We start from the raw sequence: 15,092 nt of genomic DNA on the forward strand, positions 1-15,092 counted from the left end.
AAGAGCATACTCAAAAAATGGTACATACTACCTAAAAATTTGTATATATACTACCTAATCATTGTTATATACTACATACTACATGTACATACTCTCGGTTTCGACAGATACTACATACAACATACAAAACACAAGTGGTGGTAACTACCACTGTTTGTAGGAAACATTTGTCATATATATATATATATATATATATATATATATATATATATATATATATATATATATATATATATATATATATATATTAGGATCTTTCCAACACAATGTGCTTGCCAAAGGATAAAATGTAAAAAGGAAAGGTGAAGATCACCATGACTCTTGCATAAGGTATAAGACAAGAATAAAAGATAGGCCCTTCGCAAAGGGAAGCAGAGATTGTCATGCGCTTTTATAGTTGGATGCACAAAATCTTAATGTGAAAGAACGTCACTTTATATTACCACTTGTGATAGGGACCTTTATTATGCAGTCCGTCGCTTTTATTGCTTCCTCATCACAAGATCGTATAAAGCTTATTTTCTCCACACTAATAGATCATACATATTTAGAGAGCAATTTTTATTGCATGCACCGATGACAACTTACTACAAGGATCTTACTCAATCCATAGGTAGGTATGGTGGACTCTCATGACAATACTAGTTTAAGGGATGTTTGGAAGCACAAGTAGTATTTCTACTTGGTGCAAAGAATTTGGCTAGCATGAGGGGGAAAGGCAAGCTCAGCATGTTGAATGATCCATGACAATATACTTTATTTCGGATATAAGAAAACATAACCCATTACGTTGTCTTCCTTGTCCAATATCAACCTTTTAGCATGTCATATTTTAATGAGTGCTCACAATCATAAAAGATGTCCAAGATAGTATATTTATATGTAATCTCTCTTCCCTCAATATTTTTTCATGAATTGTTCAAGTGATCAATACAATGTTTGCTAACCTTCAATAAATTTACCACCTCTACTTCTTATATGTGAAGTCATTACTCCCCATGGGATAAGCATATATAATTTCAGATTTATGATATTCAAATCATTCAACTATTTACTCATAGGATATAAGTGAAGCACACGAGTAAATGACAAACTACTCCAAAAAGATATAAGTGAAGATCAATGAGTAGTTGAATAATTATTTAGCTATGTGAAGACACCACATTTAATAATTTCAGATCTTGATATTCAAACAGCAAGCAAAACAAAATAAAATGACATCTAAGAATAGCAAACATCATGTGAAGAAGCAAAAACTTAGGATCAACCGATACTAACCGATAGTTGTCGAAGAAGAAATGTGGGATACCAACCGGGGCAACCCCAAGCTTAGACGCTTGAGACTTCTTGAAATATTATCTTGGGATGCCTTGGGCATCCCCAAGCTTGAGCTTTTGTGTCTCCTTAATTCCTCTCATATCACGGTCTTCCTAAATCTCAAAAACTTCATCCACACGAAACTCAACAAAGACTCGTGAGATAAGTTAGTATAAACCAATGCAAAAACCTTATCATACTATACTGTAGCAAATCACTAAAATTATTATTCAGCATTGCATACTAAATGCCTCTCCATATTTAATAGTCCTATCCTCAAATAGAATCATTAAAAAAGCAAACATATGCAACAATGCAAACATAACAGCAATCTGCCTAAACAGGACAGTCTGTAAAGAATGCAGCAAGATCCATACTTCCCTAGCTCCAAAAATTATGAAAGAAAATTTCCACTGTATTAAATTTATCAGAGGTTATTATGCAAAAGGTTTCAACATTTTATCGCATTCTGAATTTACTAGAGAATTTTTGCAACAACGTTAAACTTTCTATTTTCAAACAGCAACATGTAGACTTGTAAAATAGGCATAGTAAAGGCTATCAATTCCACTTTTATTGAAATAAAAGATGCAAAACATTGTAATAAATAACAGAAAGCAAATCCTAACAAAATAAGTCGACGCTCCAAGCAAAACACATATCATGTGGTGAATAAAAATACAGCTCCAAGTAAAGTTACCGATGAACGAAGACGAAAGAGAGGATGCCATCCGGGGCATCCCCAAGCATAGGCTCTTGGTTGTCCTTGAATATTACCTTGGGGTGCCTTGGGCATCCCCAAGCTTAGGCTCTTGCCACTCCTTATTCGATAGTCCATCGAATCTTCACCCAAAACTTGAAAACTTCACAACACAAAACTTAACAGAAAACTCGTAAGCTCCGTTAGTATAAGAAAATAAATCACCACTTTTGGAACTGTTGTGAACTCATTCTAAATTCATATTGGTGTAATATCTACTGTATTTCAACTTCTCTATGGTTCATACCCTCCGATACTACTCATAGGTTCATCAAAATAAGTAAACAACACAATGAAAACAGAATCTGTTTAAAACAGAACAGTCTGTAGTAATCTTCTGGAACTCAAAAAATTCTGAAATAAATTGGTGGACGTGAGGAATTTGTCTATTAACCATCTACAAAAATAATCAACTTAATCGCACTCTCCAGTAAAAAATGACAGCTAATCTCGTGAGCACAAAAGTTTCTGTTTTTTACAGCAAGATCGCAAAGACTTCACCCAAGTCTTCCCAAAGGTTGTACTTGGCACAAACACTAATTAAAACATAAAACCACATCTAACCAGAGGCTAGATAGATTATTTATTGCTAATCAGGAGCAAAAAGCAAGAAACAAAAATAAAATTGGGTTGCCCCCCAACAAGCGCTATCGTTTAACGCCCGTGGCTAGGCATGATGATTTCAATGATGCTCACATAAAAATAAGAATTGAAACATAAAGAGAGCATCATGAAGAATATGACTAGCAAATTTAAGTCTAACCCACTTCCTATGCATAGGGATTTTGTGAGCAAATAATTTATGGGAACAATAATCAACTAGCATAGGAAGGCAAAACAAGCATAACTTTAAAACTTTAAGCACATAGAGAGGAAACTTGATATTATTGCAATTTCTATAAGCACACATTCCTCCTTCATAATAATTTTTAGTAGAATCATGAATGAATTCAACAATATAACCATCACATAAAGCATTCTTTTCATGATCTACAAGTATGCAAAATTGACACTCTTCCAAAATAATGGGATTAACATTAACTAAAGTCATGACCTCTCCAAACCCACCTTCACGATTATCACAATAAGATTCAACATCCTTCAAAATAGTGGGACCATTGTTTCCAATAAATATAATCATCACTACTTTTTATAGCATATGTATCATCACAATAATTATCATAAGTAGCAACTTTGTTCTCATCATAATCGATTGAAACCTCTTCCAAGATAGTGGAATCATTGCTAAATAAAATCATGACCTCTCCAAATCCACTTTCATAATTATCGCAATAAGATTCAACATCCTCCAAAATAATGGGATCATTACTTCCTAAAGTTGACACTCTTCCAAACCCACTTTCATTAATATAATCATCATAAATAGGAGGCATGCTATCATCAAAATAAATTTGCTCATCAAAACTTAGGGGACAAAAACATCATCTTCATCAAACATAGCATCCCCAAGCTTGTGGCTTTGCATATCATTAGCATCATAGATATCCAAGGAATTCATACTAACAACATTGCAATCATGTTCATCATCCAAATATCTAGTGCCAAACATTTTAATACATTCTTCTTCTAAAACTTTGGCACAATTATCGGAATCCTTATTTTCATGAAAGACATTAAAAAGATGAAGCATATGAGGTATCCTTAATTCCTATTTTTGTAGTTTTCTTTTATAGACTAAACTAGTGATAAAATAAGGAACTAAAAGATTTGATTGCAAGATCTAAAGATATACCTTCAAGCGCTAACCTCTAAGAAAATGGCGCCAGAAAAGAGATTGATGTCTACTACACAACCTTGTTCTTGTACACGTTGTTCGGCCTCCAAGTGCAGAGGTTTGTAGGACAATAGCAAATTTCCCTCAAGTGGATGACCTAAGGTTTATCAATCCGTGGGAGGCATAGGATGAAGATGGTCTCTCTCAAGCAACCCTGCAACCAAATAACAAAGAGTCTCTTGTGTCCCCAACAGACCCAATACAATGGTAAGTTGTATAGATGCACTAGTTCGGCGAAGAGATGGTGATACAAGTGCAATATGGATAGTAGATAATGGTTTTTGTAATATGAAAAATATAAAAACAGCAAGGTAACTAATGATAAAAGTGAGCACAAACAGTATTGCAATGCTAGGAAACAAGGCCTAGGGTTCATACTTTCACTAGTGCAAGTTCTCTCAACAATAATAACATAATTGGATCATAAAACTATCCCTCAACATGCAACAAAGAGTCACTCCAAAGTCACTAATAGCGGAGAACAAACGAAGAGATTATGGTAGGGTACGAAACCACCTCAAAGTTATCCTTTCTGATCGATCTATTCAAGAGTCCGTAGTAAAATAACATGAAGCTATTCTTTCCGTTCGATCTATCATAGAGTTCATACTAGAATAACACCTTAAGACACAAATCAACTAAAATCCTAATGTCACCTAGATACTCTAATGTCACCTCAAGTATCAGTGGGTATGATTATACAATATGCATCAAACAATCTTAGATTCATCTATTCAACCGACACATAGAACTTCAAAGAGTGCCCCAAAGTTTCTATCGGAGAGTCAAGACGAAAACGTGTGCCAACCCCTATGCATAAGTTCATGAGGTCACAGAACTCACAAGTTGATCACCAAAACATACATCAAGCGAATCACGTGATGTCCCATTGTCACCACAGATAAGCACATGCAAGACATACATCAAGTGTTCTCAAATCCTTAAAGACTCAATCCGATAAGATAACTTCGAAGGGAAAACTCAATCCATCACAAGAGAGTAGAGGGGGAGAACATCATAAAATCCAACTATAATAGCAAAGCTCGCGATACATCAAGATCGTACCACCTCAAGAACACGAGAGAGAGAGAGAGAGAGAGAGAGAGAGAGAGAGAGAGATCAAACACATAGCTACTGGTACATACCCTCAGCCTCGAGGGAGAACTACTCCCTCCTCGTCATAGAGAGCGCCGGGATGATGAAGATGGCCACCGGAGAGGGATTCCCCCCTCCGGCAGGGTGCCGGAACGGGTCTAGATTGGTTTTCGATGGCTATTGAGGCTTCTGACGGTGGAACTCCCGATCTATTGTGTCCCCTGATGTTTTTAGGGTATATTGATATATATATAGGCGAAAGAAGTCGGTCAGGGGAGCCACGAGGGGCCCACGAGGGTGAGGGCGCGCCCATGGGGTAGGGCGCACCTCCCTGCCTCGTGGCTTCCTTGAAGCTTCCCTGACGTCTACTCCAAGTCTCCTGGATTTCTTTCGTTCCAAAAATAACTCTCCCGAAGGTTTCATTCCGTTTGGACTCCGTTTGATATTCCTTTTCTTCGAAACACTGAAATAGGCAAGAAAAGAACAATTTGGGCTGGGCCTCCGATTAATAGGTTACCCAAAAATAATATAAAAATGTATAATAAAGCCCATAAACATCCAAAACAGATAATATAATAGCATGAATACTTCATAATTTATAGATACGTTGGAGACATATCAGTTATCTCTGAATGTAAACAAAATGACTGATGAATGAAAAGTTCCTTTCCCGCAAAATAAAAAAAATATCAGCTGGGGACGCACCCCCAAAAAAAAGGGTTTCATTAGTTTTTTTTTTGAGACAAGCTGTAGGCCCACAGATCTCCCACGTGATCCGCGATCATGCAGAGGCCCAACTCCAACGGCCCAAGAATAAGGGAAACAAAAGGCAGTGAAGAATCCCTATTTGGCCGCCGTTCGTCCCGAAACTGCTGTCCCTGTCCTCGCTGTGCGCCGCCCCGCCCGCACGCGCTCAGGTGCGCCGCCCCTCGAGTCGCCGGCGCCGGTCTCCGTTCCTTCCACCGCGCTGCCCTTTCTTCCATACCACCTCGAGTCCCTAGCCTAGCCGTCTGCACGCCATCAGAGACGTAGCCGCTGCCGGAAGCAGTGACTGGCCGCAGTCTTCGCGCCGTCTCGACGGCGACCGGCTGAGAGCCGACCTCCCCTAGCCCCCTTCATCGCCGTGGTCACCCACGCAACCACGTGCAGGCTCCCGGCGGCATCACCGTTTGCAACCAGTTCGGCAACACTGCCCGTCTGGTCCATCAGCGACGGCGGGGGGCTTGCTCTCCCTATTTTCCTCCGCCGACTTGCGGTTGTCAACGGCTCCGGCGCCGTGCTCTTGTCGTCCGGCTGCTGCCATTGCTCTGAACTTCTGAAGGTTGTTAAGATTTAAGAACCGATTCTGTGGCAACTAGTTGTATTAGCTAGTTAGTAGTTGTTGTATTTAGTCCATGAATTGATTTCTGTTCTTATTTGTAGAAATGAATAGAAAGACTTTGCACAGTTGGTTTGCTAGTAATTCAAATGTCTTTCTGTTGTTCCCGAACCCAACACAGTATGGTCAAACATGTTGGTTCAAAACTATGGCTATTTTGCTAGAAAGATCCAGTAAATTCTACATGTATCCAGTAGTAATCTAGGATTTTTTTTAGCTTATTTGGATTATAGGATTATGAGATATTGAATCTTTTGCTAAACAGATCCAAATTTTAGTTTTTTTTTTGCAAATATTGCATATTCCCAGTAGTATTCTCGGAAAATTTGACCTTATTTGGACTAAAGGATTGAGAGAAACTGGCTTTTTCCCCTCACTGTTAACTTTGAGCCTGCCCTCAATTTTCACCCTGGATTCGCCACTGTGTGTGTGGTTGGTAATGTGGTTTGCTGAACCTATGCTGAATCACTCATGTAGCCATGGTTGAACTATCTGATCATTCAAAAAATAGCTGAACTACCTTGCATTTGATAGACCCTCTTATGATTTAACCCACTTTATTCATTTCATATAAGAGAACTCTCCGATTCAATGAAAGAACCCTGTCTATGTGAGTATGTGAATGCTGAAACTACTAAAATTTTCATGAATATTTCGATAAAATAAGCAAGTTATTTGTTTCTCGTTGCACAGCCTAAGGGGTTTTCATGTCCTGAGAAATATTTGTGACTACTGTATTTTCATTCAACGTGATTTCTATCCTGGAACAATGAACAAACATATTGACCTTGGTCTTGACATATGTATGTGTGTACATATATCTTTTTTGCTTACATCGTAAAAATATAATGAAATGAATTCCCGAGTTCAATATTTGCTAATGACACAAAATAGTTTTGTTGTTTTTAATTTTGTAGAGTTAACTTTAGTTAAGCTCAGCGGCTCAATGCCTGATTTCCTGTTCGGTGGTTCACAGGTTCTTGGAGGATCTTAGGTTTCGTGAATATGGCATCTCATGCTGAAATGACAGGAAGCAATATGCTACATCTTCAAAGCTTTCCTAGTAATATGGTATGCACCCAGTTGAATTATCAACTAAATATGCTTCTCTTTTTGGAATGTAATCATTCTCATGTTCTTCTCCTTTTGTACCAGGGAAAACAAAGGAGTAGTTTTATCTCCACAAGACACCTTCCCTTGAGAAGGCCACGAGTGGTTCGACATTGCCTGGACCTACGTCATCTTTGCCGTTTACCTAATCAAAGGGCTATTGTTCCAAATATCAGAACAATGCCTGCTCTCACTGCCGCAGTATCCAGGGGAGTTGATAGTCCATTGATAGAGGCATCTGTCAATGACATGGAATTAGTTTCAAGGATTATTCACTTTTATCGCAAACCACTTCTTCAAGAGAGTGAGGCCAAGGAGTTACTCAGGAAAGTGCAGGCAAAGGTTTCTTCTAATATTATTGATATAAAGACTGAGCAATGCTTCAATGTTGAGTTGGAGGATTCACTAAGTTCTGCGAAGCTTGCAACACTTAAGTGGCTCCTAGCAGAAACTTATGAACCTGACAACTTACAAACAGGGAGCCTTCTGGAGGAGGAGGTTTCTATGAGTCCTTATTCCTTACTTGTTGAGGTCGGTCCCCGGATGACATTTTCGACAGCTTTCTCGACTAATGCTGTCTCAATTTGTAAAGCTCTATCTTTAATGGAAGTAACTCGCCTGGAGAGGTCTAGAAGATATCTTTTGTGCCTTCAGCCTGGTAGTGACCCACTTGATGAAAGCCAACTCAACAGCTTTGCTGCTCTGGTTCATGACAGGATGACAGAGTGTGTTTATCCTAGCAAGCTCACATCATTCCGGTCAGATGTAGTTCCAGAACCTGTCAGTGTTATACCAGTCATGGAAAAGGGAAGGGAAGCACTGGAGGAAATAAATCTTAAAATGGGGCTGGCTTTTGATGAACAAGATATCAAGTACTATACTCACCTCTTCAGAGATGACATCAAACGCAATCCAACTACCGTGGAACTTTTTGACATAGCGCAATCCAATAGTGAGCACAGCAGACATTGGTTTTTTAATGGAAAGCTTGAGATAGATGGAGAGACCATGCCAAGTACTTTGTTTCAGTTAGTAAAGAGTCCTTTAAAGGCTAACCCTAATAACTCTATTATTGGATTCAAGGATAACTCGAGCGCAATAAAAGGGACCCTTGTAAATCACCTACGTCCAGCACTACCAGGTTCCACTTCACCGTTATCCCTTATGATGCGTGAACTGGGCATTCTGTTCACAGCAGAAACCCATAATTTTCCATGTGCCGTGGCACCCTACCCAGGAGCTGAAACAGGTGCAGGTGGTCGTATAAGAGACACGCATGCCACTGGAAAAGGTTCATTTGTTGTTGCCTCAACTGCTGGTTATTGTGTTGGAAACCTTCAAATTGAAGAATCATACGCACCTTGGGAGGATTCATCCTTTTCATACCCATCAAACTTAGCTTCTCCATTGCAGATTCTTATTGATGCTAGCGACGGTGCTTCTGACTATGGGAACAAGTTTGGCGAGCCTTTAATTCAGGGATTTACAAGAAATTTTGGTTCTAGGTTGCCAAATGGGGAGCGCCGTGAATGGCTGAAGCCAATAATGTTCAGTGGAGCAATTGGGCAGATTGACCATGCACACATATCGAAAGGGGATCCAGAAATTGGCATGCTAGTTGTGAAGATTGGTGGTCCAGCATACAGAATTGGTATGGGTGGTGGTGCTGCCTCAAGTATGGTTAGCGGACAGAATGATGCAGAGCTCGATTTTAATGCAGTTCAACGGGGAGATGCTGAGATGGCACAGAAATTATATCGTGTGATCAGGGCTTGTGCAGAAATGGGGGAGAAGAATCCAATCATCAGCATTCATGATCAGGGAGCTGGAGGAAACTGCAATGTTGTGAAAGAAATAATCTATCCTAAGGGTGCTGAAATTGACATCCGCTCAATTGTTGTTGGTGATCACACATTGTCTGTGTTGGAGATCTGGGGTGCTGAATACCAGGAACAAGATGCATTATTGGTGAAGCCTGAGAGTAGAAACCTGTTGCAGTCACTTTGTGAGAGAGAAAGAGTTTCAATGGCTGTCCTTGGTGAAATTGATGGTAGTGGAAAAATTGTTTTGATTGACGGTGCTGCTGTGGAGCATGCGAAGTTGAGTGGCCTTCCGCCACCACTACCTGTTGTTGATCTTGAGCTTGAAAAGGTTTTAGGAGATATGCCTCAGAAGACCTTTGAATTCAAGCGCGTTTCTCGATCGAGTGAGCCCTTAGACATAGCACCCGAGGTTACACTGATGGATGTTCTTAAGCGAGTATTGAAGCTTCCCTCTGTATGTTCAAAGCGTTTCTTGACCACTAAGGTTGACAGGTGTGTGACAGGTCTTGTTGCACAACAGCAGACGGTTGGCCCTCTCCAACTTCCACTTGCTGATGTTGCTGTAATTGCACAGACTTACACAGATCTGACAGGTGGTGCTTGTGCCATTGGAGAACAACCGATAAAGGGTTTACTTAATCCCGAGGCCATGGCAAGGCTTGCTGTTGGGGAGGCATTGACCAATCTGGTTTGGGCTAAAGTTACATCTCTTGCTGACGTCAAAGCAAGCGGCAATTGGATGTATGCTGCAAAGATTGATGGAGAGGGAGCAGATATGTATGATGCTGCTGTCGCAATGGCTGACTGCATGATTCAACTTGGTATTGCAATTGATGGAGGAAAGGATAGTCTTTCTATGGCAGCTCAATGTGATGGCGAGCTAGTCAAAGCTCCAGGAAATCTTGTTATCAGTGCTTATGTGACATGTCCTGATATAACCTTGACTGTTACTCCAGATCTAAAGCTTGGGAAGGATGGGGTTCTGTTGCATGTTGACCTGGCTAAAGGAAAGCGACGACTTGGTTGTTCTGCTCTCGCACAAGCATTTGATCAAATTGGAAATGACTGCCCAGACATAGAAGATGTCCCTTACTTGAAAAAGGTCTTTGAGGTTGTTCAAGAATTGCTCAGTGAACGTCTGATTTCTGCCGGTCATGACATTAGTGATGGTGGGCTTATTGTCACTATTCTTGAGATGGCATTTGCTGGTAACTGTGGTGTTAACCTCAACATAGAATCAAAAGATAATGACCTTCTTCAAACACTTTTTGCGGAAGAGCTTGGTCTTGTAATTGAAGTGCATTTGGATGACCTTGATCTAGTGAAGCAAAAACTTAATGCAGCAGGGGTTTCTGCTGATGTGATAGGAGAAGTAACTGCAGCACCAGAAATAGAGCTACTTGTTGATGGTGAGGTGCGTTTGAAAGAAAGAACTTCAGACCTCAGAGATTTGTGGGAGGAAACAAGCTTTCAGCTTGAGGAGCTACAGCGGCTGAAATCTTGTGTCAAGCTTGAGAAAGAAGGCTTAAAAAGCCGAACATCCCCTTTATGGCATTTGTCTTTTACGCCCAAATTCACAGACAAGAAACTACTGTCTGCATCCTCGAAACCGAAGGTTGCCATCATTCGCGAAGAAGGGAGCAACAGTGATAGGGAAATGTCTGCTGCATTCCATGCTGCTGGTTTTGAACCGTGGGACACCACAATGTCGGATCTCTTGAACCAGAAGGCTGATCTAATGGAATTCCGTGGGATCGCATTTGTTGGTGGATTTAGCTATGCAGATGTTCTTGACTCAGCGAAAGGCTGGGCTGCATCTATCAGGTTCAACCAGCCCCTCATACAGCAGTTCCAGGAGTTCTACAATAGGCCAGACACATTCAGCCTTGGGGTGTGCAATGGGTGTCAGCTCATGGCTCTTCTTGGTTGGGTACCAGGACCCGATATTGGAGGCTCGCTTGGTGCAGGTGGAGACATGTCCCAGCCAAGGTTCACTCACAATGAATCTGGCCGTTTTGAATGCCGGTTTATCAGTGTGGCCATAGGGGTTTCTCCTTCTATAATGTTCAAAGGTATGGAAGGCTCTACACTGGGCATTTGGAGTGCTCATGGTGAAGGTAGAGCCTTCTTCCCAGATGAAAATGTCTTGTCTGATGTTGTGAAATCTAATCTGGCCCCTCTGAGATACTGCGATGATGCTAATAACGTCACAGAGGTCTATCCTTTCAACCCTAATGGCTCTCCGCTTGGTATTGCGGCCCTTTGCTCCCCTAATGGAAGGCACCTTGCGCTGATGCCACACCCGGAGCGTTCCTTTATGATGTGGCAATACCCATGGTATCCCAAGGAGTGGCAGGTTGAGAAGAGTGGTCCCAGTCCTTGGTTGCGCATGTTCCAGAATGCAAGAGAATGGTGTTCATAGATAAGGTAAATCATACTCCTGAAGCATTTCCACCATTTTTTATGGTTCCCTATAGTTAAAAGATAAATACTTTTGGTTCCCTATAGTTAGATCTCTGGCTGGTCCTTTAACTAGACACAGTCTGCTGCTCTCGTCTACATCTAAGACACTCGTTCTGTAAATGGCGTCCTTACTATTTTAAGTTCCTGGTAACTTCTCCTCTTAGTTCGATCTTCATTGTAGTACCGTGTTAGCTTGAACACCGCTTCGTGCTTGAGCTTTGTTATTTGATGCAGTGATAATTACTCATATTAAAATTCAAAAAAATAATTACTTGTATTAGACATCCAGGATCTCTCATGTTCTAGCTCAGTGCTTCACTGCAATAGAAAGAATAAAAAATTGGTGCTAGGGATTGTATTATGATCTAATATTCATGAGGTCTCGTACAACACTGCCATGAAATAAATATTCGGAATTGAGATATCTCTGCTCCTATAAAAATCTGAGTTGGTGATGATGGTGTGCCTGCCATCTTTCATTTACAGCCATCCGATTTGCATCCAACGCGTCTGAGACAAACTATGGCAATTTTACAAATAACCCCCTGCCACTCCAGTTCAGTGTTTAGCCCATCTCTACCCCACCTCATCTAGCGCCATCTCAGGAAAGAAAGAAGGATCTGGACAGGTCGGTGCCGTCGTTCGTTCGCCCCCAGGCTCCATTGCCGACCACTACCACAAACCCCTCCTCGCCGTCTCCACCACCCCCTTCCCTGTCTCCCTGACTTCGACCTGGGTAAGTATGCTGCCGATTAGGACTGGACACGAGCCAAGCCGAATTCAGACAGCCATGTTAGCTCGCTCGGAAGCAGCCAGCTCGGCTCGGCTGGGTGATGCCAACGAGCTGCATATGGGTGGCTCAGCTCGTTCTGCACTGGCTCTGTTTAGCCTGAGCGGCTCGTGAGTGGATGGACAAGGGAGGTGCATGCTGTGGATGTGCTGTGAGTGATGGTGGTCACCGCCGGCCACCAGGGCGTGCCAGAGCAAGTGGCGGTGCGGCGTTGAGGCGGAGGGCACGCACCTGCCGACGTTGGTGAGGACGCAACACAAGCAGAGAAGAACATGGGTGGGCAACGCGTGAGCATCTGCGTGCGTGTGTGCACTCGGCGACGAAAGCATGCCTGTGTGCGTGCGGCGGGGACGGATTATGGATGCGTTGGGAAGAAGAAGAGAATGTAAGAGGGAGGGAGGTGTGAGCAACAGCTGTGTGCGGCGGCGGGGGGGATGGATGCATCGCGTGGGTCAGTGGGTACATGCTGCTCGTCTAGGTCACCAAATAAGGATAGCTTCGTATTGGGCTTGGGCTGCTCTTGTAGCCTATACATTTCGCTGCTAATTTAAAAAAAAATACTGGGCTGGAAACGAGCCACAGCCCCAACATTTCACCACCGGAGTCGTTCGAGCCCCAACGTTTCACTGCCTCCCCTGTATTCTTGCTTCAGCAGCCCCAACTGCGACCACAACGTCTGTGTCCTCCCCTGTCTCCTCCAACACCAACCCCCACAAGTACGTTGGTGGCTACGCCCTGCTCATCCTCGGCGGCGCAGCCACCACCTACTATTATTTCCCCCTTCCCGGCAACGCAATCCATGTTGATCACACTCTCATAGATGGAACAGAGTGTGGGGAGGTGAGATGCACTGCCCTTCGCCTTCTGATCTGACAAGGACCAATGTATGGGTATTGATGAAGAAGAAAATCTTCTTCTGCAGTTGCAGATATGTAATGGTAACATATGGTAGAAATGCCTATTCTGTAGTTGCTCGGCCCGACTCAGCTCGGCACGGCAAGGATCTAATTGTAGGTTCGTCCTATTTTTTTACTTGATTGTTGCATAAGAAATGCCAGAAGGAAGATGGGACATGAACTTGGCTCTTGAGCTCAAATAATATCAATAAAATTTAAAGAAATCTTTTGGAAACAAACATGTAGAACTATTTGTGCAACATTTCATGAAAAAATAACATTAATGTTGGACTAGAAAAATAAACAAATCGTTAAAAAACTATTTTAAAAGCTTTTTTTTTGGCAAAGCACCACAAGTGTTTTTTCTTCATGAAGTTTTGCATGCAGCTTGAACACTGGAACGTGTTTGTTTGCAAGAATAGGTTTGTTATGTTTGCTATTCTGTCTGCATTTACTCTTCACCCGGATGCTTGTGAGCTCAAAAGCAGAATGAATATATCCAAAGAAACATATTGATATTTGTTACACATGAGATGACCACCACATAAGTTGTGAAATAAACTACTCTAGATCAATGCATTTTGGTTAGCCGTGCAACGCACGGGCATCTTACTAGTAACTATAGGCATGGCAAATCGAATGTTTTTTATGGCAAATTATGTTGTCGCGGGGATGGCAATTTCCTTTAGCAACCATGGCAATTCCTGGCAAAAACTGAAGTCGCCATCCTCATGAAAACATAATTTGCCATCTCGGGCGTTCGATTTGCCATGCTAAAAAAGTCTGACGTTCGAAATCCTAAATATTTACTTACCTTTCCTATCCTCGAACTTACAGGGACCGAAATTGGTGGCCCATATGTCTGCTTAGAGCTTGGGCATTCTGCTGTAGAACTGATGTGGCCATGGATCAACTCAATACTATGCCTGTGAAATTATCACAGTGGAAGAACTTAAGTGACAGACATCAGTTCTCAGTTCTTGAGTTGAGCTGGAATATCTGCGCTACTTATTCACAGTGCCTGTACAGGGGCTGCCTGCGAGCATAATTATGTCTCACTAGCTGAATTGAGCTATATGCTTCTTCTGCAATCATTCACCTTTATTATCCAATAATACCATTCTCTAGCTGTCCGGCAACATAAAATGTATCCTGTCAGCTTTCTTTCTGCCGAGCATATCCATTTTGTAGTGTTGCCCGTTACATATTTGGGATTATGTTTTCAGTTTGGGGTATCCTTAAGAGGACAACACTTGCACATTGTTGACAAAAGCTCATTGCTCGCGAGCTTAACTAGCGCTGGGTAGTTGGACTTATTAACCTCGTAGCTTACTTTTTTATTTACGGGAGTAAAACTTGTACAGATTTGCTATTTCTCAGATGCCTGAGATTTTTCCTCGCACCAGAGTTGTTTTTCGGTGCGGCGGAGCTTAGAGGGATGGCCGGGGCAGCGGCCAGCACGGTGGGAGGGCGAGGCGGTGCTAGCCGCCAGCCGCGGGGGCGGAGGCAGGCGGTTAGGCCTGGGCAGACTGGCAGCTGTGAATCTGTTTTGACTGATGCAGTTTTTTGAGTTAACTCATGCGTAGGCGATCTTAAAATTGTACGTATTACTCAATCACGAGGTTCTTACAATGGTCTGACACCACTTCAAGGATTCTCGGAGGA

The 15,092-nt window shown here is 41.9% G+C and overlaps 1 protein-coding gene across 1 annotated transcript; it reads left to right on the forward strand.

Moving 5' to 3' along the window:
* Positions 1-5,833: 5,833 nt before the first annotated feature.
* LOC119268854 (probable phosphoribosylformylglycinamidine synthase, chloroplastic/mitochondrial) lies at positions 5,834-14,669 on the forward strand. Its single transcript, XM_037550567.1, has 4 exons — positions 5,834-6,288; positions 7,322-7,416; positions 7,501-11,705; positions 14,265-14,669. The coding sequence occupies exons 2-3, from the start codon at positions 7,351-7,353 to the stop codon at positions 11,698-11,700; spliced, it is 4,266 nt and encodes a 1,421-aa protein (XP_037406464.1). The 5' UTR covers positions 5,834-6,288; positions 7,322-7,350; the 3' UTR covers positions 11,701-11,705; positions 14,265-14,669.
* Positions 14,670-15,092: the final 423 nt, after the last annotated feature.

The sequence above is a fragment of the Triticum dicoccoides genome, chromosome 1A (assembly GCF_002162155.2).
Source record: "Triticum dicoccoides isolate Atlit2015 ecotype Zavitan chromosome 1A, WEW_v2.0, whole genome shotgun sequence".
Lineage (NCBI taxonomy): Eukaryota > Viridiplantae > Streptophyta > Magnoliopsida > Poales > Poaceae > Triticum > Triticum dicoccoides.